The sequence below is a fragment of the Tachysurus fulvidraco genome, chromosome 7 (genome assembly GCF_022655615.1).
Source record: "Tachysurus fulvidraco isolate hzauxx_2018 chromosome 7, HZAU_PFXX_2.0, whole genome shotgun sequence".
Taxonomy (NCBI): domain Eukaryota; kingdom Metazoa; phylum Chordata; class Actinopteri; order Siluriformes; family Bagridae; genus Tachysurus; species Tachysurus fulvidraco.
Window position 1 is genome coordinate 10732395 of NC_062524.1, and position 25925 is coordinate 10758319.

Consider the following 25925-nt stretch of genomic DNA (forward strand, 5'->3'; position numbering starts at 1 on the left):
AAATTTCAGTCTCCTGATGCCAGTTATTCAGCAGTGATGGTGAAGTACGAAAACACTACAAAAAAGATGTAACAGGATCACTGTAAAAATGACAGGAACACATAAAAATGGCAAAATCAAAATGTACTGTGATTTCCTTAACAGGTCTGATAAAACACATTATTCCATATAATTTACATTATATGGACAAGCAAAAAACTCCAGGTCTTCCAGTACAGCCTTAACACGTTTAGTCTTCTTGAAGCTTGCCTTGTACACAGGGGTGTTGTCAGGAACAGGATTACTGTTTATTCCAGTAAAAATTATTATGAATATAATAGAATTTAAATATATATTAGAAATATAATGTAATTGATTTATTAAATATAATTTTAATAAATAAAGTGCTTTACATCAGCAAATCAGTTGCTTTTCTCAATATAATGGTACAATAATTTATAATATATATAAATTATTATAAATGATTATATTCATAATTGTTAAATTATATAAGGGTTAAATGAATCTGGGGGAGGGGGCGTGGTGATGTGGGCGGGGCGTAGCGAGATGGACGGGGTGGCGATGATGTGGGCGGGGCGGCTCCGCGCCCGCGTGGCTAGGGAGGAATCAGCTGAGCGGCGCTCGCGCACGCCGTGGATTTTTTTTTCTTTCTTTTTTCTTTAAAACCGCTGCACGTTAACGGCGTTTCTGCACGCACGCAGTGACAGTGGCATTGCTCATAACTCCGGGCTTCACCGCAACTGCGTTCATTTTCAGGTGAGTGACAAAACTTTACAGAAGGAAAGCGTGAATAGTTAAAAATACGAGTGCGCGAGCGCGGTTTGATTAGCGCGTGACCTGACAAGGTAAATAAATGTCAAATGTTTTGGACACTGTAATGACGTAACTAGGTCTCTTCAGTCATTTCCACACCTCTTTGTTTGTGTTCATGTTTACATACAACATGAAGACATAGTGTGATTTAATCACTGATCCTCACACTGGATCCCTTTTCCATCAACAACCACTGGCATGTCATGGAACTCTTCACATGATACTGAACTTCTGCACTTAATATTTACGTTTGCATGAGAAGTAAAGTGGTAGTTTTAGAGTTTTAAACTCTGACTACACCTGGAACCATTTTTGCATGTACAGAATTTCCCAATTCCACTAAACGATTATCAAGTTCAAGTTCTCTTTAAGTTCAAGTGCATTTACAGTGCATTTTCTCTTTCAAGTTTCAAGTGCATTTACAGAATTTGACAGACACCAATATCCAAACCTATTGACATTTGTCTCATTTGATATAAAGGCACGGTTTAATGTTCAGGGCCTTGCACAAGGACCCAGCAGTCGAAACTTGGCTTAACTCTAGAAAGCATATTCATTTGTAGATGATGAATGTGCAGGTACCAAGCATGTTTAGTTAGCTAGCTGCATGAAAATAAACACGTTACAGACACATTTTACGTAATACAAAGACAGATTCACATACACCAACAGCTGTCCTACAGTTTCTTCACAATCCAAGCAATAAAACAGGTTTAAACCATCAGCTTAATCAGGCCACTGACTGGTTTGTAGAAGTTACCTTTTCTTTTTTGTACTGGTCCTAATTCATATCACAACCAGAAAGCTTAATATGTCAAATTCATATGGTGTCAGTAAATCTTGAATATGGATTGAAGTACTATGAACATGCTGCTGGGAATAACATGGTTCTTAAAACTTGCGTCATGCCTTGTATAAGTCCACAGCTATTAGATTGATCTATTTTACATATTTCAAATATATTACATATATTTCATACATATTACATATTATTTATATAGTTACTGCTGCTGCATATTGCACAAAAGCATAATATTGCACAATACTAATATTGCACACTACTATGCACTTCTCAAACTTTATGTACAGAACTGATCAGTCATATATTTTGTATTCATTTTTAATACTCGTATTGTCTATATTGTATCACATCTGCATTATCTTGTATAGTCTGTATTATATTGTCTTGTATAGTATAGTGTTATTTATGTCTGTACTTTTGAGAGTCACAAACAGCTGGAACCAAATTTCTTGTGTGTGTCAACACACTTGGCCAATAAACCCAATTCAGATTCTGAGATGGTGGCAGAATGAATGTAAATAAAATAACTGATTCCAGTATATTATGATTATTAATAACTAACTAATATTTTAGATTATACTGGTTACAAGACAGTTTTTTTTCTCTGATACTTGAGCCAGAATTTTCTGCTCATATTGGACAATATGAGATAGTTGTTTATCATCTTTAGCAGCAATACTGTATGTTCAAACAGTCAGGTCTGCATTCCCATTAGTCCCTGGGTTAACCATTATTTACTATGCAATTTAACTGTCTCTGCAATAGGAAAGCCCCAATCTTTGAATCTTTAAATCATATATATATATGTATATGTATATATATGTATATGTATATATATGTATATGTATATGTATATATATATATGTGTATATATATATATATATATATATATATATATATATATATATATATATATATATATATATATATATATATATACGTATATATGTATATATATACGTATATATGTATGTATATATATATATATATATATATATATATATATATACACACACACATACATACATACATACATACATATATATACACACACACACAGTACAGACCAAAAGTTTGGATTTGGACACACCACCTTTTCAACAGGACAATGACCCCAAACACACCTCCAGGCTGTGTAAGGGCTATTTGACCATGAAGGAGAGTGATGGAGTGCTGCGCCAGATGACCTGGCCTCCACAGTCACCGGACCTGAACCCAATCGAGATGGTTTGGGGTGAGCTGGACCGCAAAGTGAAGGCAAAAGGGCCAACAAGTGCTAAGCATCTCTGGAAACTTCTTCAAGACTGTTGGAAGACCATTTCAGGTGACTACCTCTTGAAGCTCATCAAGAGAATGCCAAGAGTGTGCAAAGCAGTAATCAAAGCAAAAGGTGGCTACTTTGAAGAACCTAGAATATGACATATTTTCAGTTGTTTCACACTTTTTTGTTATGTACGTATATAATTCCACATGTGTTAATGCATAGTTTTGATGCCTTCAGTGTGATGCCTTCATAGTCATGAAAATAAAGAAAACTCTTTGAATGAGGTGTGTCCAAACTTTTGGTCTGTACTGTATATATATATCTATGTATATGTGTATATATACACACACACACATATATATATAATATATGTGTATGTGTATATATATATATATATATATATATATATATATATATATATTAACGTCAGTCTGTTCATGTAGTGAAGTTCTGACATTTTCTACCATATGGTGTTTAACACCCTACCTTCTAACACCCACTGTTGAATCTTAATGTTAATTCATGGATATTTTAAGAGAATTGCTCCTATCTGTTTTGGAAGCTCCATAGGAGCTTCATATCTAGCTTCTTAGGCAAGATTTAAAATGAAATAATTGCTGACAAATAAGACAAATGAATGCTGAGTGTTTGGTAGACAGTTAGTTTCATCAAAAGTTGAAAGGGTTTAAAGCTTGTAAGGAATCTTTCAAACTATAAATTAAAGCCATCTGCCTATTTTCATGTAGGTCCCTCTTATGCAGCCAAAACACCTCTAAATGTGTGCTGTTATATCTGGCACAAAGACATTAGCAGAAGTTCCTTTGAGTCCTGTAATGCCCCTTTCCACCAGAAAGAACCGGGTGCTGGTTCAGAGTGCTGGTTCCACTGGCAAGCCTAAGAACCAGTTTGCCTTTCCATGGGCTAGAGAGCCATCACAGTATCAAGTCTTTCGTCACTGTATACAACGTTATACAGCAACGTTAGAGCAGCAGCAGTAAACACAACATCAACAATGTTGCTTTAGTGTTACTGCTCATGGCTTTACTGTTACTGCTCATGGCTTTGCAAACCTACATTGGCCTCCAAACATGGTGAATCCTGATTTAAAATGATTTAAAAATGGCGTTAACGACGTTCTCGTTTGTCTTGTTGGTCACAGTAACCCTGCCCCAGCCCCTGACACAAGCGGTTCTTAGGTCCAGACCAGCAACCTTTTTGCGCTACAGTACTTAAGAACCACTTTTTCTGGTTCAGAGCCGGTGCTTTGTCGAAAAAGAAAGAACTGATTTTAAATTAAGCTCTGGCTCTGAATCAGCACTCAATCTGCCTTGGTCCAAAAAGGGCTTCAGTTGTGAGGTGGGGCCTCCATGGATCAAACTTGTTTGTCCAGCATATCACATATGTTCTTGATCAGATTGACAGCTGAGGAATTTAGATACTGTACCAGTTCAACATCTTGAAATTTCTGTAATCTCCCCCGGAATGTCTTTTTCCAATATTGCATCTCTGTCCTAGATAAGCAATGCACACATCTCACTATCCAGCATTAACTTTCAAGCAGTTTGTGCTACATCTCTTCTGTGGGATCAGAACAGATACTGTAAGCTAACCATCACACCACACCTTAAACAATGAGCAGAGCTGACCAGCAGCAATCAAATGAAAGATACGGATAGGAAGAATGGGATCCTAAATACTTCAGCTGACAAGAGTACTATCTACTACTAAACCTAATAACTGGAAGTAAGAAAGATTCCCATTGTGTCAGAATTTGAGTACATAATGTGTTGTTTGGATCCTATGGCCTTCAAATGAAACTGTCAGCCAGGAGTAACTGCAAATGCTAGTTTAGTATATTACTGTAGATCCACTGCAAATCCACCAAGAACAGACACTGTAACTGGGATACCTCCAACCACAAAGGCAGAGACCATCAGACAGGTCACAAAGTGAGCTGTGATGTAGATCTTATAATAATTTCTATTATCAAAAAGCCATCTTTTTTTTAGAAATTACTCACTGAGTTTCTGCTGAATTGAAAGTGGTTCTGAAAGGAATGCAGCTAACTGATAGAGGTGTTGAATATCACCTAGGTTGCAACATCATGTTAACGTTGTTAAAAATGTAATGGATTTTTGGACTTTGTACAAATCATGCTATTGAAGATGGCTGGTTCTGCTGGAAATGACCGATGATTCTTTGTGCTTACCATGGATGGGTGTCAGGGACAGGACATTTGGTGTAAACCTTTGGTGTAAAATGACATCAGATTTAAAGGAAAACACATTATTTTAAATAAAACTGAGATGGGAAACAAAATCTTTTAGGGCTGGCATCAAAACATTTGGAACTTATACCAAAATACTGGATACAATTGTGCCCACACAATAGTTACCACATAGCAGCCTTAATAAACACACAGAAGAGGGAAATGCTTACTTATTTATTAAATACATTTTGTTTAATCCATTAGTACACACCTTCTAAAACTTATTGTGTAGACAAATTAGCATATTTTGGGTCAGCCATCTTGCACAATATTAAGGTAATCATGATGGACACAAAAAGCCACAGTATGAACATAAAGAGGACTAAGACCCCATTACTGGATCTGGGTTCTGTTACCATAACATAACATCCACATGAACATAAAGAGAGTCCTTTTTCACTTTGTCCTCTGTGGTCAGAGTTCAGTTCTTTTAAAAAGGACTCAAATGTGAAATCAACCTAAATGATGCCTATAAATAGAAGGTAGGAAGTAGGAGCTGGGTGCTCCTACTTCCTGTAGCTCTTGATAATGTCCATCACCCAGTAGCCCAGTCACTGTTTTTCCAAGACCGGTAAACTGTTAATCTGAGGATTGAATAACCACCACAGTACTATCAGGCAAGTACTGGAAATCAAAAGAAAGGCTCTACAGATTCACTTTCATGGAGGGCTTTAAAGTCATTTGGCAAATTTGGCATTATGCATAGGCTCTTAATGTGACTCCAATGAAGAGAAGATCTCATGATGGGCATATGAGTCAGCGTGTTAGGTGCGTCTTTCACCTAAGTCTGTAGTAACTGCTATTACATACTACTTCCATTTTGCTGTTCTGGAACACTGCAAATGGCTGCCAGCTACAATTTTAGAGTAGATGAGGACTTGCAGTACATAATGAAGCCAGATGGGGGCCAGTAATTCTTGTCCCAGTGGCTTGTCTGGCTCCACCAGGGAGAACCACAGTTAACAGAGAATTGATTTGGCATTGGTGAAAGGGTCCACATTTGCCTTACCAAACCTTTTCCAGATCTGGGACACCAGACCTTTCATGATAAAAGCCTGACATCACCAGTTAGCAAGAGTTTGTGCCACTCTCATTGAGCCAAGAACACTGTCTGTCGTATTTTTGGTCTAGCCTCAGGACGATAAGCAACATATAAAAGTCTCTTTGTTCGAGCAATCCCAATGGAACTACTGCACTGCATGCAGCAACCTGCCTAAATTTGACTAGTGAGCAAAGGGTGGCTAGCATTCTTAATAAATCTAGTTTCATGTGATGAACTATGTGGGCTGAGTTAAAAGTTAGACGGAACACTGCAATGTGTGCATGCTGAGCCAACTTTCAATAGCAGGTTATGACTTGGTTAGATTTTTTGGACTCTGAATCTCTGGGCATTTGTGTTTGTCAACAACTCTCAAGTTGTTTAGGTTGCAGCACTTGCTTACATCATCACCCAGTCATACAATTACAATACGACCAACTAACCAAAAGCCTGCTTCTTTTACCTTTGGTGAAAGATGCTAGCAGAATATAACCATTGGCAGCCAGTCTATATTATGACAGGGGACAGGGAAGATTATAGGAAAAAAATTGTGAGGGAAAATGGCCTGACAGGGAGTACAAAAGAGATAACTAATTCGACTTACTCTAGCCCCAATGGAGTGTGTAATTGCCATTGACAATAAGAAGAAAACGGAGGGAAATCATCTCCAGTGTTGATGTTGTTGGCATGCAGTTAGCTGGGGGCAAGCTATGAACATGGATTGAGCTATGCTAGCCACAGGCCAACCAGTTGGCTAGACAGCAGGGCATGTGGAAAACCAAGTGCAGACTTCGAGGAAGAATAAAGGTGACCCTTCTTAACCACATGTCTGGTAACTGGAAAACTGCAGATGCTGTGAGCCTGAACCAAAGCGGTGAGAGACATGCCACTTTGTAATGTTTAGTGAAGTGAAGGCCAGAACAAATTGTGCATACAGACTAGAGTTTTGGGGATAGAGGATTTCTTACACAACGCAAATGTTTTATACTGTATATGTGCCATAGTTGATGTTAATGTTAATCAGAATAATCTGATTAGTTTTAATTATCCTGGCAGATATAAACCAGTAAACCTGCTACATAGATACTGATGTAATTTCCTAATTAACATGACATAACATAATTAAATAAGACCCGCTTATATTCAGGGTATTAAATGGATTTTCCACTTTAATTGAAAGCTCAGTCCTTTAACACTGGTTATACAAAAGGTATATAAAGTTTATTTATTCTGATCAAAGAAATCACTTTGATTATTGATGGGTTATTAAGCTGCATGTAAATATAGTTGTTGCTATATGTAATGTTTGTTTTCTTTGATCAGGCTCCCCTGTTTGTGTATCTGTGGGTCTGTACACAATTTTTTAAAATATTTTTTAATTTAGTGTTTAGCTCTAGATGTAGAGTTCAAGGACACACATTGGTATTATTAAAAAACCTCTTTCTTTCTTTCTTCTGCTCAGGTGAATGTGTGGCACCAAGAGCCTTGGAAGAGCATGGCAGTTGCTGAATGCCCAGACTATTTTGTGCTTCACCCGAAATACCAGGTACAGTTTTTAGCTGTTTTAATACAGACAAATATGCATAATATTAAGAAACTCAAATTTCTTCATTGCAAATTATTTCAAACTAGTAGTTCAAACTACTGTAGGTTGAATTTTGCACAGTTGCCCAAATTACTAGATCTGCGTATTTTCTCATCATAGGCTAGCTAACTGAAGCACTGTATTTACTGCATGTCTTTGGCTTGTGGTTGCAATGGTATACATGTACAGACACACACACTTTTCTGGTGTGCATGCCTGTCACCACCATGGTGTTGCCATGGCACTGCACAGCTGACATGTAAAGTAAAGCCTGCCACTATTTATACTAGGGTTGTGCTCTCTTTCTGCATCTTTGACTCCCTTGCCACTTCTCTCTGCGTATTTCTTACTATGTTTTTCTTGACAGCTTTCCTCATAAATCCTTCATGTTGAATGTACTGTATAGGTGGTAACATTCATGCAGTTAGCATATCCATGACCCCATATGGACACATGCATCATTGATTTCCCATGCTCCATAGGGTTTTTTTTTTATTATTATTCTGTGAGTTTTCTGATCATTCCTCTTACTTTCTCTTTCACTGCTCTCTTACTACAGCAATGGAGTGTATAGCATGCTTTTGAACATGTCAGGGCCTTGTGTGTGCTCAGCAGGGGTTTGGGCTGCCCTCTTTTTTCTCTTATATAACTATGTGGCCTGGGGGTGGCAGTTACTGAGAGCCAGAATCACCCTGAGCTGGGAATGCAGCCCAAACCTTTCCTGCATGTGTTCAAACCCACTGGTGGGTTTCTATCTGCCCCATCCTATCTCTATGTCTATACGTGAGCCTTTTTCCTATCACTTTTCACTCTGTAGAACTTTTAGAATTTGAATTCCATGTACACTTGTATGCCTTGATTAGTTTGCAGTTATTTTCTAGTTTTTATGATGGTATTTTTGATAAACTGTTGCATTCACCACCGCATCGGGTTGACATGTCATGACTGCGGATTGGTTAAATAAATGCATAAAATTAAGATAAAGCACCAAAGGGTTAAGTAAATAATTACTGTTTCAGATTTACAGCAGATGAATTGTTAGGTTGTGTGTGTTTTCAGATGGCTGTGTTACCATGTCATGTGTTTTTAAATAAGCTCTCTGAACAATTGGGAGATACAGCAAAATGGAAAAAGCTGACTTATTAGTTTTTATTTTTAGTTTTTTTTTTTGTCTTGTGGATGTTTGACCTTTTTAACTTGCTCTTCGTTGTGTTTTAGTCGGTGTGTGTGTGTGTGTGTGTGTGTGTGTGTGTGTGTGTGTGTGTGTGTGTGTGTGTGTATACATGTGCACGTCTTGCTTTCTCAGCAATCTCCCCAGTTTCTAGCGGAGAAGGTCAGAGGTTAAGCCCTTAAGGATTTGACTTTCTATTTGCTTTTTGTAAGAAACAGCAGCTCAGCCTGGGTCTCTTTCTAGGAAAAACGCCATCCTCACCGCCCCACAGAATTAGCTGGGGGCTTAAAGTTTACATAATGGCCCTGAGGGCTGGAGCCTGGCCAAATTCAACACACAGAACCGTACACACTCATGTCCCATCCCTTTGCTCACTCCTCCCCAAACCCGTTACAGATAATCTGCTCCAGTTTTTCTTCAGCTGATTTTCATGAAGTACATTAGAAACTTGTCAAAGATTCAACACAGGCACAAGCATAAAAAAAGGCATAATACTTGATTATAATTCTTGTGTGTCTCAAATTCTGTAATGCTGTCGGAATGTTCACACAGCCTGTGGAAAATAAAGGCAGCAAAGTACAACCATCAAAAAAAAAAAAAAAAAAGCCATAATACTCGATTGTTGCTTTTTTTTAAATGGTTATACTGAGCTGCCTTAATTTTCCACAGGCTGTGTGAACATTCCGACAGCATTACAGAATTTGAGACACACTTTGTCAAAGCTGTAAATATCCTCAGTTTTATAGATCATCCTTTTTTTCTTGGAGCCAGAGGGGATGAGAGAAACAGCAAGCCCTCTGACAAGGACCAGTTCCTGGAAACAATTTCCATGTTCCAGAGTTTCTTAGAAAACTGGAAATTGAAAATGGGGTGTGATATATATTTCTGTTTCTTCTGGTTCCTTCTCCTGAATGTTCTTCTTTTTTTTTTCCGATTCGAAAGACTGCTTTAAATTATAAAGTGTAGTGCATGAAAATAACTCTTGGTCAAGCTGTAGATGGAGCAAGGTTCCTGATCTTTCTGGTTTGGAAGATATCAGTGAAAACGGACGCTCCTGGAACGGACGATAGCCTGGCATGTTGGGTTTGTTCATATGCTGTGCTGTCATAAATGTTAAGTGGATTAAGAGAAGGGCACGTTCAGTTCTAGGACATCTGTGTGCTGTGTGCCGCGTATGTGTGCTGTGTGCCATGTGTGTCTGTTTGCATATGCATTCTGCACAATCCGCCTAATTATACTCGCTTCATTTTCAGGACAATGTTGACCACACATCATCGCGTGGATCAGCCAGTCTTATTCACTTTCAGCAGCCATCTAATCCAAGTTCTCCTAATCACCCAGGTGGGTACTGTCATCTTAATGTCGTGTCAAATTTAAATATATTATTTTTCATCAATTATTTTTGACAACATTTTTAGGTCAGTAAGTTTTATATGATGAAATCATTTAACAATGGAAAACAGGCTTGTGATGTATCAACATGGGTTTCTCTTGATTTATTTCATGTTTGCGCTGAACAAGTTCAGATGTGTGGGTGTACGTGTGTGTGTGTGTGTGTGTGTGTGTGTGTGTGTGTGTGTGTGTGTGTGTGTATGTGTGCGCGCTCTTATGCATGTGTGAGGATGCTTTTTTAAATTTTCATATTTCTGCATTGCTGTGGAAGTCCCAAGTGCAGTTAAACCACCGAATCTTACAAGTCCCCTAATAGGCAATGTTCTGTTTATATACAGTATCTAATAGTGTGCAAGTGTCTATGGTTAGGCTATAAATTGTGGTCGAAAGGTCTGAGATCACTTCCAAAATTGCATTTTGCAATTTGAAATAAACACAACAATTTTATATTTAATTTAGCTATTTGTTATATAATGTTATTTGCTGTAACTTGTTTATAAATATATAGATCTGTTTATAGATAATTACATGATGTTATTCTGGAATCAAGCAGTAACTACATTACCCATCAGTCCCTGCAATGCCACTCACTCACACCAAAGTTCCACATTTCTTGCTCAAGAATTTGTTGATTCACATTAATGTTATAGCAGCACTGAGTAATCCAAAATCATATTATAGCAACAGGAAGGCCACAAAGGAGCCCACCACACATAATGTTCTTGTGTTGTCAGGTGTGCCACAGTAATGCCTAGAGTCTTTGATATTGCCTTATACTAATAGTTTATGATAAACTAAAATGGACTTTAATAATACACTTGTATCTGCCTTCACCTCTATATCGTAAGAAATAAATTTTTTAGTATTTGGTATTTCCTGATTTTGCTATAATGACAGAACATTTGAGATGGCATAGACTCCTCAAATACAGTCCTTTCTGAATACCTGCTTCAATAGAATGGATAAAACTCAAATCTACAGACCTAGAACTATAGAATAGAAGTATTTATTTTGTCACATATACATTACAGCACTGTCAAATTCTTTCTTCACATATCCCAACTTTGGACGTTGGGGTCAGAGCACAGGGTCAACCATGATACAGCACCACTGGAGCAGGGAGGGTTAAGGGCCTTGCTCAGGGGCCCAACAGTTGCAGCTTAGTAGTGTTGGGGCTTGAACCTCGATCCTCCGTTCAACAGCCCAGAGCCTTAACCACTTGAGTCAAGACTGCCCCTTTGGGACTTGGAAATAGTGCAGATTCTTGAGTATTTACTTCGTTGTAATACTTTCTCACAGCACACTGGCAGTCCATGAAAGTGGAATTGATCTTGGCTTATAGGACTGTTTAGGAGAAACAAATGAGTTATTTTACTGCCACAAGCTTGTTATAAGATTAGTCAGGACTTCATTTCTGTTAAAAGATGTATATCTTGACTCAGTGTTTAGCCTCTGGTGATCAAGGGATGGGAAATTAGAAGGGTGTGAGTTGCCTGCTGGGCAAACAGTTCACGCCTAATGTTGGCACAGAGATAACAGCAAAACTAAAGTTTATTTTAGTTATTTTTTTTTTATAGTAAAACAGTGTACACGTGCCACAATAAAATTATAATATTTAAACCTACAGAGTTGCAAAAAACTGCAAAATTATAAAATCTACTTTCATATGGGGCATTAAACACTCTGCAGTGTTACATTACAAAGAAATTTTCGGTGCTGAACTCTGGCATCACAAAAACAGATGGAAACCATATATTTATACACATAGGTACATACACACATACTGGACAGGTGAAAAAATATTGCTGAAAAATGTTGACATGATCTGTTTTCTGGTGTAACGCAGAATTTGCCATCAATCCTACCTGCCTTGTGTCAACAGTTCAGGCTCAGGCTGGTGGAGGTGGTGAATGTTGTGGGGAGGTTTTCTTGGCACACATTGCAAACCTTAACTCCAGTCAAGCATTGTATAAATGTCAGCCTTTCTGAGTATTGTTGTAGACCATATGCCTAAATTTACTCTTCTTCTAATGGCTACTTCCAGCATGATAATATTAATGTGTCATGCTGCAAGTCTACCAGATTTGAATCCAAAAGAGCAGTTTGGTATTTGGTGGAGCTGGAGATTCACAGCATGAATGTGCAGCTGACAAATCTGTTGCAAATTATGTGACGCAATCATGTCAACATGGACCAGAATCTCTAAGGAATGTTTGTAGAATTCATGCCTGAAAGAATTTCTAAGAGTAAACGTGAGTTCCTGGGTGTATTTATTCAGTCATGATTTTCTGCATTGTTTCAGCTTCCTTTATCTTGACTAAACTTCAGATGTTCCATAGATTTGCTGGTCATATGATTTATCCAGATTATTAACATTATTCTTAAATAAATTCGATATTAAACATATATTTTCTTTTGATTGTTATTTTAGTAAGCTTAATCTATCCCACTGATTGCAGAGCAGAGCAGATGTGGAACCACCTTTCTAATGATGAAATTGGAACTCGTACATAAGGTCTTACATATTCTTGGTGATATTGTAAAAATAAGCATCCTGCTTTCAGAAATCATGGTTTTAATGCAGGACTAAAAACTGGGAATAAAAACATAGCTGCAAAGGTACCAGTAACACTTAATTGTTTTATTAGTGCAAGCGAAATTACTAATTCATCAGGGAAGTTAAAAGTCTGTTGGTCTTGGTCTCAGCTTTTATTTTGATTTTTTATTTATTTATTTTTAATTCTGCTGACATTGTTATTAGTGTTTATATATATATATAAAATAAAAATGATAATTTCTTACAATTAGCTTCCAATTCTAGGCATCTCTTTTTGCATGGCTAATCTGTAGAGTTGTTGTTGTGTGGGCATTTTAAATTGTGATTCCTTCTGAAAGAGTTTTGATGTTGGGTTTTTGACTACAGCGTATCATAGCCTGAATGTGATTAATGTATTATTTCCTGTCTGACTTGCTTTTCTTCTCTCCGTCCAGATGACGATGTCGATCTAGAGGCTTTGGTGAATGACATGACCTCCCTGTCACCCTATGAGGGCTTATACTCTTTTAAGACCCAGCACAAGGACACCGTCCCTCTCCTGCACAATGGCCAAGACACAGATGTCCAGTTTAACAGGATCTCTCTGCCGCCCTACCCGTCAAATAGCCGAGCGAAGGCTGGTCATTCATCTGCACAGAAAGCCTGCCGCTCGCAACCTGTCCACATCCTGGCTGTTAGGTAACACATAGTGATTCACACTTCTCTTTTAATACCATGCATACCCCTGACAGCGTGTATCAGTAACATGTAATACAGATATTCCCAGTGATACTTACAGTAGAAATATAAAGCTTAAAATAGTAGTCAAAAAATTTAATTTTGCTGTCATTTTGGTGTTCTTGCATATAGTCAAGTCAAGAAGACACATAAACTGCATAGTGCAAACAGTGCAAGACAAAAAGACAGTGCAAAACAAATGATACAAAACATGGATGTATATTGGAGAGTATTTATTTAGTGCAGATCAATACAATCCATATAGTGTGTGTGTGTATTGTGCTCGGTACAGTTCATATACACATTGTCAGAATAGAAACTCTGGGGACGATGGAGGTTAGTTTGTAGTTTATAATCCAAATGTAAATCAAAATGGCAAACAGACAGGTCAGGTGATTTAGCAAACAGTATCACCAAAACAGTGATCGAGCCCAATATCAGTAACCAGGGTAACGCAGTAAAGACCGAATACACAAAACCTGAGCATATACTTCCCATAGTGCTTGTAAATAAAAGTGGTTTATAAAGGTGCTCTAAGAGTATGATACAACAGAAAACAGGTGTGATGCTCTCAATGTCCTGTGTCTTACACGCACACGCACACACACACACACACACACACACACACACACACACACACACACACACAATTGAATGAAGAATCTGAACTGGAAAAAACAATTAAATTAAGCCATTAATATCATACATTTACATGGAAATGTAAGCCATTTAGCAGACACCCTTATACAGAGTGACTTGCAACTGAGAGTTAAGGGCCTTGCTCAGGGGTCCAACAGTGGCAGCTTGGTGGACCTGGGGTTCGAAATGCATACAGGCCAAGTTTTGTATCTAAATAATGTTGAGATTTGATTGTTTATTTGGGGCACACATGGTGAGCATTCTCAATCATAGACCCTACTCAACTGGCTGTGTTTCGATAGGAACAGCGATTAAAGTGACATCTACAAAGTGATGCATGCAGGTGAAAAGTATCAGTCAAAAGTTTAGAAGTCAAAGTTTAGGACTTCCGGTTATGGCGCGCAGCTCGTAAGATGCAGGAGAAGGGCTCGCTGCTTAATTTCTGTGTAAAACTCCTATAAAAGGATCCATATCTGGATATATTTGTAGGATAGCTAATATAAGAAAAATGTGACACAATGCCACCAAAAGCTGTCAAATCGGGACACTAATCGAAGCCATCGACACAAAATGATGATGATAACCTAACACATGCTAGCAAACAGGTGGACGCCCATTCAAATCTGTGCTTGTTATTGAGCGAGCACACCGGGTCTGAAAAAGTGAACCCTAACCGCCCGACAGCTCCTCGACCAATTGTGAAGCAATGAAGTTCTTGAGCTACAAGGATAAAGAGAAAACTTTGAGAGCAGCTAGAAGTCTAAAAGAACTACGATATGAAGGACAACGAATCAGCTTGTTCCCGGACCTACTGTATCATCTGAGACTCGCCAGCAACAGCGACAATTTGATAGAGTGAAGGCACAGCTCAGGGAAATGGGGGTCAGCTCTAATAGCCCTGACCCTTTAATACAAAAGGAAATTTGGTACTTAAAGCCAAATATAACAAATTAACTAGCAGTAAAATTCATTATGGTTAAAGCAATCTTACTACGATCAGGGTGAAAAACCTGGAAAATTACTCACATGGAGAATTAAAAAGATACAAACAGAAAGAGCCATTAAGTCAATCATAGTGGAGAATTGAGAGAATATTGTGGACCCAGGGGAAATAAATAAGGTCTTTTAAGATGTTTTATGAGAACCTATACAAATCTGAATGCACGAATACCTTGGAAAGACAAGATAACTTTTTAGACTAACTTAATTTTCCTTAGCTATCAGGAGAGAATAGATGTACTTTGGACAGAAATTTAAGCATCGAAGAACTGCAAGAGGCATTACAGTCTATGAACACTGGAAAAGCCCCCAGGCCTGATGGCCTGCCGGTGGAAATCTATAAAAAGTTTGCAAAAAACTTGCTTAATATGCTTAATATGTTTAACGAACCATTTGAGCAAGGAATCCTACCCCCCTTCATTAAAATCAGCACTATAGGTCAATATCCTTAATGTCCTGCGACACAAAGATACTTTGCAAGGCCTTAGTTATGAGAATTGAAACGTGTGTACCAATCCTAATTATGAATGATCAAAATGGGTTTGTTCTTGGAAGACATGCCTTCCATAATACATGTAGGGTTCTTAATGTACTATATAAAAAGCAGAATGTTAAAGGCCAAACAATCCTGTCATTGGACGCTGAAAAGAACTTTAACAGGATTGAATGGGGATTCCTGTTCGAAGCGCTTAAAAGATTCGGACCGGGAGATGGATATCTTAAATGGATCAGGCTACTTTATAAGAATCCCCTGGCAGATGTAATACAAATAGCCAAATCTCAAAGCCAATTAGTTTAAGTAGAGGCACACGCCAAGGGTGCCCCTTATCTCTCTTATTATTTTTATTTGCATTTGAACCTCTTGCCATTGCAATTTGAAATAGTCCAGATATAAAAGGTATAACAGTAGGTGAAAAGGAACATTGTCTATCGTGTTTGCAGATGACATAGTAGTATTTCTTACAAAACTAGAGACTTCTATCCGGGCACTTAACAATACCTTAATAGAGTTTGAAGCATTTTCAGGTTATAAAATTAATAACAATAAAAGCATCCTATTATTTTTAAATGGAGATGACAGGAGACACCCTGTCTACCATACGCAATTTGTAAATGCTCAAGAAGGATTTACATATTTAGGAATTAAGGTGACTCCCAGTTTGGATGAAATTGTTTTTTACTAATTATGAGCCATTAGTAAAGAATGTCACAGACTCACTTGAGAGATTTCTATGATAGGATGCATTAATATTATAAAAATGTCAATTCTACCTAAGTTTTTATATCTTTTCCAGTCAATCCTACTTCCACTAACTGCAACATTTCCCACATTCAAGAAAATATTTACTAGATTTGGAATAATAAACACTCTTGATTATGTTTGTCCCTACTATATCTAACCATATGACTGGGGAGGACTTGGAGTGCCAAATATTAAACTTTATTATTGGGCAGCCCAACTCTGTACAGCTATGTATTATTTCAACATTACTGACCCCTCCTTGAATGGGTTGAAAAAATGAAATGCCAGTCTCACTACAGATGTATCTTTATTCTTCCCCAATTAAAATCTTAAAAGAAAATACCAAAAATCCTTTTCTTAAAAATACTGTTTTGTATGAAGCTCATGAATATTTAGGTGAAAGAATTACGTTTTTCACCAATCTGGGGTAATAAAAGTTTTATACCTGGCAGAAGCGATATGGGATTTAAAAACTGGACGTATAAAGGAATTTGGGATTTATTACACTTTAGTTTGCTACAGGCCAAACGTGTCATTGCATTAAAGTGGAAAGACACTCAAAGACCCTCTTCTGACCAATGGATCAAGGAAATGTCCTTAAACCTTGCTTTGGAAAAACTGACATTTGCTATCAAAGGGAAGTTAAATGACTTTTATAACATCTTGACTCCCTTTCTACACTTCTGCGTGAACTTGGGACCTGAACAAAACAAGGTTAAAGAAAACTGAATTGCTGAAATTATTGCTGTGTCATCAAAATATTATCTCTATTATCTATTATTATATGTAATCCATTTTTTATTTTTATTTTACTTATTTATTTACTTTATGTTCCAGTTGTAATTGTTCATTTTGATATTTAATTTCTTGTAGGGTGTTTTATTTGTCTTGATATGGGAAAAAAACCTAATAAAAATTTAAATAAAATAAAATTACTAATGGTGTGTATGTGTATTGAGTTTTTTTTTCCAGCTCTTTGGTGTAGTTCATAAGTTGTTAATTTTTGTGTATTGTTGTGTAAGCTCTCTGTCTTCCGTCCTCCCTCTCTCTCTCTCTGTCCTTGTCCTGCAAATCACATTTCTCTTCTCTTTTTCTCCCTGGTGTCTTTTTCACTCACTCTGGCAGCGGGGTGTTACACCCACACACATCATGACGAGTTCACTCAGAGGTTCCTGACTCCACACACACACACACACACACACACACACACACACACACACACACACACACACACACACACACACACACACACACACACACACACACACACACACACACTTGCTCACAGCCCCCTTGACTTCTAAATGAACTGCAAGCTTCATTTCTTTGTACATAGGGCTCTGCCTTGATTTCTTTGTAGGGCTTTAACAGTGCCAGAGCAGAGCCTGTCTTTATTCCCTGCCTTTCTGATCTAGATCAACTAGTGCAGATTTACATTTACAGAACTCCATGTGACACCATTCGAGTGCATGAACCCGTTCCTGTGCTTTTTGCTTCTCTGATAAAGGAGTGCTGTTTAACATTGTTTGTTTAGCTTCAGTCCTACGCTCTGTTTGTACAAGAGAGAATCTGAAAATGTCATGTCTTCTTTGACTGAAGGAAATAAGTACAACAGTAACAACGACTTTAAGATCCTGTCTCACATGGGAATTTGAATAGATCATAGAAAATGAAATTAGAAAATGCAATTAATTTGAAACTGTGTGTGTGTGTGTGTGTGTGTGTGTGTGTGTGTGTGTGTGTGTGTGTGTGTGTGTGTGGACACAGGAGGCTACAGCAGGAGGAGCAGCTGGTTCGCCCTTCATCTCTGCCAGCCATTCCCAACCCGTTTCCTGAGTTATGCAGCCCCACAGGTTCCCCGATACTCAGCACTGTTTCGATGCCACAGCCATCAGATGTGCAAGTAAGAGTCTCACACAACCACATGCATGGATGCTTACACACACACACACACACACACACACACACACACACACACACACACACACACACACACACACACACGTGACATAAAGTCTGAAAATCACCTAAGTGTTGAATTTGAACTGCATTTCTGTCTGTTTTCTTTCTTTAATCATTGTCACAAATATGTGTATGTCTGGTCTAATAAGAAGAAGTGTATAAATTTTGCATGTATGTCTCTGTATGTGTGTAAAAAAAACAACAACAACAGTTATTGTCTGGCACACACTGTTTCACATAACTCCTTGCCAAGAGAAATGGCAAAATAAATAGTTTCTGGAGCTGGGAACAAGCTGTGAGAAAGGGTTCTTCCTGATAGTGTGTGTGTTGTGGGAGCGGGGGGAATTTAAAAAAAAATTATTACCAAAAAAGAGACAAAATAAAACTTCCTATTTGTCAACACATGGTGTATGTGTAGCATTAATGATCTGCATCAACAATAATGTCAATGTCAGGTCCTTTAGAAAGATTGTAAGACAAATAAGTGTGTGTCTGTTTGCATGCAAGAACTTGGCTCCTAAACACATTATATCTTTCAGACATATTTAGTGGACCAGATCCCTGCATGTAGAGTATTTACAGAGCATGCTGCTTTTGGCTCACAGGTTTGGCTCAGTGACCATCACAGAGATTCAATGTATGGCTTCTTTTAAACAATTTGTCCATCCATCATTTGGGAGCATACTTCTCCATCCACTCATGCTGATACAAAAATGCTATCTCTCTAAAACAAGATAAAGAGCATACAAAGCCACTTGAGATTATGTGTACTCGTGTTACGTAACTAAGTGCACAAGAACATTGCAGCATGTGGAAGTTACGGTCCAAGGTCCTGTGCAAATACATGTCAGTCTCCTTTTGGCCTTCAGCCTCCTACATATCTTTCCTTAGTATCCTTTGAGCGGAGGCATTTCCTTAAGAGATGTGAGTCGTTTTCCTTTCACACGCCTGTGCGTCGTGCTTGTTTTTGTGCGTGCCTCCACATCCCTGCCAACCGTCTAAACCCTTCCTTCCTCCTTGATGCTCTATCTGCTCTTTTCCCACAGTCCCAGTACACTACACACATCCTCTTCATAATAATAAAAAGTCTTTATACCCTATATGCTTACTGGCATGTGCATATGGGGTACTTACTGTAGCTGACAGATTGATGGAACAGATTTTGCATTTACAACATTATAAAAGAGTTTCTCTGATGGTCTGAGTAAAGACTGTTGAACAAATACTGAAATGATGCCCTTTGATTCTCTATAATCACTTTTACTTGTTCATAAGAGAGACCGATTTTTATTACAGAAAAGGCTTTATGCTTTAGGCTTTATTATGTGCTGTGCTGTATTATATGATGTGCTTTTTTACATGAGGTGGGTAAATAAATGTATTGGGCAAGTATTAGTTTGAAGGCGTGTTCTGGTTTCCCAGCCTTTTTTTTTTTGGAGAAAATACAGCAGAAACAGATTAAAATAAAATAATTAAAGGTGTGGAACATGCTGCAAAGATGAAGCGCATCTAATAAGAATTGGAGCATCCATCCATCCATCCATCTATCCATCTATCTATCTATCTAGAAAATAATCTTTGGTAAGTTACACCTGTATGGAGGTAGGTGTTACCCCTGGTTGGAGTCTCATGGCCCGGTGTGCACTCTGCTGGGGATACATCTGCATGGACAGCCCATGAATCATGGGATTGCTGTGGATTGGTCTGTTGTGGAGACGGTCACACCATCTACTGTTGCGTCGGTCAACTCTGAAAGGACTCTGACCTGTTAGTTCCTCAGGAGCTCTTAGTTACACAATTCCACTCGACTATAAACTGTTATAGAAAGGACATTATTTCCATTGACATTATTTCCTGTCCAGTGTCACCCAAATGAGGATGAGGTTTCCTTCTGTGTCTGGTTCTTCTCAAGGTTTCTTCCTCTGATCATTTTAGGAAGTTTTTCCTCACCCCCTTCAACTCAGGGTTGATCATTTGGGAATTTTTGTATATAGATAATAGAATTACAATTTTTTATTCTGTTTCTATGCTTATGTAAAGCTGCTTTGAGACAATGTTTTTGCTGGGTTTATGGTTTGTAGAGTTTGTGTATAAATGAGAACATGGCTAAAGGCAACAAGCTGCTTGGAGTGTTAGCTAGGGGTCATACAGTCAGGAAATAGTTATGAAACGTAGCTACAGTTAGCTGCCTTGGTTTATGTACTTTGATGTCTATGCTAGCTAACCACCAAACCAACAGGAGTGAACAATGTCATCATCAGGGACTGTTATGACGGTGTACAGCAGAACAAAACATGGCTTTGTTATACAAGTTAATCACCTCAGTAACCATAACCTGTTAATTATTCTCTCGTAACTCATTTCTCATAAAGACATATCCTTTGGCATTTGTCCTAAGTTGTTCACTAACAAGTACGTCACATCACTAACATGGGAATGGGTGGACTTAAAATGGTACTGCAACCAGTCACTAGAGGGCGTGAGGGATCTTTTTGGCTTCAGTTTTAAACCCTTGTTAGGACATTAACACCCATCCTTTACTGTATATACGGTCACTTATTCAACCTGCAGCTCCGTTTAAACTTGGGCTTCTTTTAAACAACTGATTTTGAACCAAAACAATCAATTAAAATATGCAAAAATAGGCTCAGCTGATCTGGATTTTTAAGACTTTTGTTAAAAGGATTTGTAAATATTCTGAAATGATAATGTTTTTTGTATCTTTTTCTTTCTCTATGTAAGTAGCTAATTAGTGTCTCCATTTTTTTTTTGGTGGAAATCGATGTGCGTAATATTTAGCATTGTTGTCTTTCTCCATAAGGCTGCCTGTAACTTTTTAGTTAGTTACATCTGTCTGTCTTTGAGCACAGTTTCTGCACTCATTATAAAGTCTGCTAAAGAATATACCCCGCAGAGGGCAGATGGTGAAATGGTTATCTTGAGGCCAGCATGCATGACAAGGCTTTTTCTTTCAACCGTAATGCCACAGTTGGAGAAATCTGCTATGAGTCTCTCACGCTCTCTCTCACATGCTGTCATTCTCACCATTACAAATACATATTTCTTAACTATTCTCAGAAGGGTTGTGTGACCCCGAATGATTAATGTGAGTCAGAGAGCGATGCCCAGATTAAAGAGGGTACATGCACAGAAACTTATTGCACAGATTATTGTCTGGTGTAGTCTCCTACAGCGCGTGGGAAGGTCTTGCCAGAAAGACAGGAGAGCATGATGTCCTTCTGTCCCTGTTTGAATGTGTCCTACTTTGCATATTTCATGTAATCTGTGGGTGTGGACGTGTGCATATGTGCGTGTTTACACTGGCACCGCTCTCGGGCAGACGGGACATGATTACACCGCTTGCCTCCAGCAGCAGTTCTGGATTCTGTCTGGCTTTTCATCCTTTTTTTTTTTTCTTCTTCATCATTCTTTCTTCTCTGTCTGCCAATCAAAGGGCGTGACAATTATTTTATGGTGAAAGGCAGTCCTTGAATGACCATAATAATAATAATAATAATAATAATAATAATAATAATAATAATAATAGTAATAAAGAAGCGTTAAAGAGTGTCAGCTGTAAACAGACAGGTAATTGTATTTACATTAATCTCCTAAATACACACAGAAGTTTGACAGCCTGAGAGTGTAATAGTGTTGTTTTGTAAGCGAATGTGCCAGTATGCATGGAAACACACACACACACACACACACACACACACACACACACACACACACACACACGCATACTAGTGTAAGGGAATTTGTCATGTTAGAGCTTACTGTACATTAGTTTAATTATCTTAATTATGAAATATGTAATATGAAAGAAAGGGAGTGTTTCAGCGGACTCTTTCTTTTCTTGATTTTTCTCTCTCTCTCTCTAGCTTTCTCTCTCTCTCGCTCTCTCTCTCGCTTTCTCCTTTGCTCTCCCTCTCATTCTCTCTTTTACTCTCCCTCTCATTCTCTCTTTTACTCTCCCTCTCTCGCTCTCTCTCTTGCTCTCTCTGTTGCTCTTTCTCTCTCTCTCGCTCTTTCGCTCTCTCGTGCGCTCTCTCTCTCTCTCTCTCTCTCTCTCTCTCTCTTTCCTTTGCTCCCGTTCTTGTTCTCTCTTTTGCTCTCTCTCTCACTCTCTCTCTTGCTCTCGCTGTTGCTCTCTTTCTTGTTCTTTCTTTTGCTCTCCCTCTCTTGCGCTCTTTTGCACTCTCCTTTTCTGCTCTCTCGTTTTCTCTTCCTCTCTTGCTTTCTCTCTCTCTCTCTCTCTCTCTCTCTCTCTCTCTCTCTCTCTCTCTCTTTCTCAAGTTATTAAAATACATTTGCATTATGGTAAAAAATACATGTTATGGTAGGACTCATGACCTCTTCCTAACCTCTCTGCACTCAATGATAAGTGTTGGTGTGACTTGAGGATGGTTAAGATGATGTTGGTGTTGGATGTGTGCCACTGATCAGGCGTTCAGTGCACACACAAAGATATAACACACACACCCTTGTAAACCTCTGACAGAAAAGGGACAACAGTCCAGTAACACAGTTTGCATGCAATTAACGATAACAAGGGCCGTTGCTGTGTGCACAGTACAATCCTGTTTTTTTGCTGTGCTAACCTTTTAAGATTGTTTGCTATATTGTTCAGAGTGTTAAGGGTGTTAACCTCGATCCTATAGAGCCTGATGATGTGAAGCTCATGCAGTTTTGAATTAGTGACTCCTGTCAGGTAAAAATAGGGCATCAGCGGTACAAGTGCACATATAATTATATGAAATTAGACTTTATAATCAGGACTATCCTTATTTAAATTCTATATATAGTTCTGGTTTTGCATGATCCTGAATTACATGTCAACAGGGCTAATTTGATATTATGGTACATTGTCATGGCAGAATATAGCTGCACACCTGTAATTTTCACCCAACTTTGTAACTAACAATTCACTAATGATGGTAATTTACTCTAGTGCATAAAAAAGCATAAAAAAAATCAAAGTTAAACTGGGTAAAAAATATTTAATATTATTTCAAGAACAAATCCAAACATTAGCAAGTGCAAGGATAAAAAAAAATCCCACTAGAGTATAATTCTACTATACTATATAATATACACTACAGTATATTAACTAAATTAACTAAACTTTCCTGAAGATTTTATCTACTCCTTGGTCTCTCTCTTAGAGCCATCTCAAGACACGAAGCAACATGAACACCACAGGTGTGGAATATTTATTGAAAAGGTTCATTGAAACAGGGAAAAGTTTCAGATTTTACTTCACATCTGAAGAGCAATAATGAATAATGGTGACTCTGAAATGCTAAAAATGGTCAGGAATGACAGAGAGGAGAATACTAAAAAAAATAAATGATGATAATGATTTTTTTTTTCTGTGTTAAAACACAGACGAATAGTTTCTGTAGAATCTAATTTAAAAGCGTATTTAAAAGTTAGTTATTATTTTTACTCAAGGGTGCCAATAATTATAAAAGGCATTGTACATATTAAACTTTTGGACTAAGCAGCTTAAGCTAATAATTAAGCAGCAATACACATGCGGAGAGTTTGCTCCATTTTAACACCTTTTGTTTCGAATTGTTGTCTCTGTGTGTTTGTGTGTGTGTGTGTGTGTGTGTGTGTGAGAGAGAGAGAGAAATATATGCACTCATACACACACAGAACCCTTAGAACCCAGAGCACCCTCAAATGTGCACTATGTGCTGCGGTGTTTACATCCTGCCTCTGTTTGTGTTTTAGTTAAGTTTGTTGTGTTCATGCTTTTGGAGCATCTTAGTTGACACACATGCAAACACACTTCTTATAAGCAAGGAGACCAAAATATAGACATACATTATCTTAGTAATGGGCTTGTTGTTTAGTTCCCCTCAGTCTTTTGCTTATACAGGGCAAAATTACAAACACTGTATGCGTGTGTGTGCATGCGTGTGTGTGTACATGGAGAATAAGCCTTTATTTGTCTCACAAACATTAGAGCACATAAATAATTTTAGCATATACCAGCTTGGGGTCAGATGAGAGTCTGCTGAGTTACAGAGCTACTGAAGCAGCCCAACTCTGGCAGCTTGGCAGTGCTTGGGCATGAACCCACAAACTTCTGATCAGAAATCCAGAATCTTAACCATTGAGTAAATATTCATTTATATAAGCATGTGCATGTGTGTGTATGCAGATATATACAACGATCAGCCATTACATTAAAATCACCTGCCTAATATTGTGTAGTCCCTTGTGCAACCAAAAAACAGCTCTGACCCGTCGAAGCATGGACTCCACAAGAAGGTGGTCTGTGATATTTGGCACCAAGATTTTAGCGGCATATCATTTTATGTCCTCTAAGTTATGAGGTAAAGCCTCTGTGGATCGGATGCGTTGTTTGTGCAACACATCCCACAGATCCTGGATCAGATTGAGATCTGGGGAATTTTGAAGGCCAAGTCAACATCTTAAACTTGCTCATGTTCCTAAAACCATTTCTAAATAATGCTGAAAAATGCAGTGTGTTTGTTGCAGCAGCAGTTGTTAGAAGGTACAAGCCTATGGCATTCATGTGAGATTATCTACTAAAGCAGGTCTTAGACATACTAATCCGGTTTAGCAAGTCTTCAGCCACACAACTGCTTCTAAATGAGCTTAGCTTTGAACACTTCTAACACATGTTGATTTAAAGGCTTGAGGAGAATAGCTCTTCCTACATCAGCATCTTGAGGTTTTTTCTTTTCTCAAGTGGTGTAATTTTTTTAATACTCTGTCTGTGGGTTCTGTCTTCCAGTAAACACAACATGGAAAATCATATTTAGACAAGCAGACAAAAGGAGGATGTCACCACCCTCCTACATGCATGCTATACAGAATGTGGAGCACTATCATGCTGATGTCATGACACTTTTTTATGGCTTTTGAATAACTTGCATTTTGCACAACTTGCACACACACACTGCCCTAATGGTTAACCACACAGATTGAAATACTCCCTCTTGTGGTGCTCTGAATTTACACACCCATAAAACCTACTGGGTTTAGGTTTGTATGTCTATCCTCTTCAGTCTGGTATCTCTCTCTCTCTCTCCCTCTCTCTCTCTCTCTCTCTCTCTCTCTCTCTCTCTCTCTCTCTCTCTCTCTCTCTCTCACACACACACACACACACACACACACACACACACACACACACACACACACACACACACACACACACACACACTCTTGCATTCAATGCGTCAGCGTCTGCTGCTCTGTCAGCTGACTGTGAGTCCTGCTGGGACATGGATCCCCAGAGATGACTTGACCCAGTGTTACTAAAAACACCATCGTGAGAACTCTTTCAACATTTTCTCTTTTTCTCATCTCTCCTTCTTTTCTCTTCTCTGTCTTCTTCCACACCACAGTTTATTCTGATACCTGTTCCCACACAGTAAGCCTCGTGAGATTTTTTTACCGGAACGTGCTAAAAATGACTCCCATTAATTTTCT

The 25925-nt window shown here is 38.2% G+C and overlaps 1 protein-coding gene across 4 annotated transcripts in view; it reads left to right on the forward strand.

The window, feature by feature from the left end:
• The first annotated feature begins 582 nt into the window (after nt 1-582).
• The window catches only part of grb10a (growth factor receptor-bound protein 10a), a 45000-nt gene continuing 19657 nt past the window's right edge, over nt 583-25925 (forward strand). The window contains exons 1-5 of one of the 4 annotated variants that reach the window (XM_027143870.2): nt 583-756; nt 7650-7733; nt 10197-10284; nt 13327-13570; nt 18258-18393. In XM_027143870.2, coding sequence (XP_026999671.1) covers nt 7683-7733; nt 10197-10284; nt 13327-13570; nt 18258-18393 — 519 coding nt within the window. In that variant the 5' untranslated portion in view covers nt 583-756; nt 7650-7682. Of the gene's footprint in view, nt 757-2917; nt 2940-7649; nt 7734-9671; nt 10018-10196; nt 10285-13326; nt 13571-18257; nt 18394-25925 lie in introns of those variants that run through there. The other 3 variants (XM_047815991.1, XM_047815990.1, XM_047815989.1) reach the window with 3 other exon arrangements.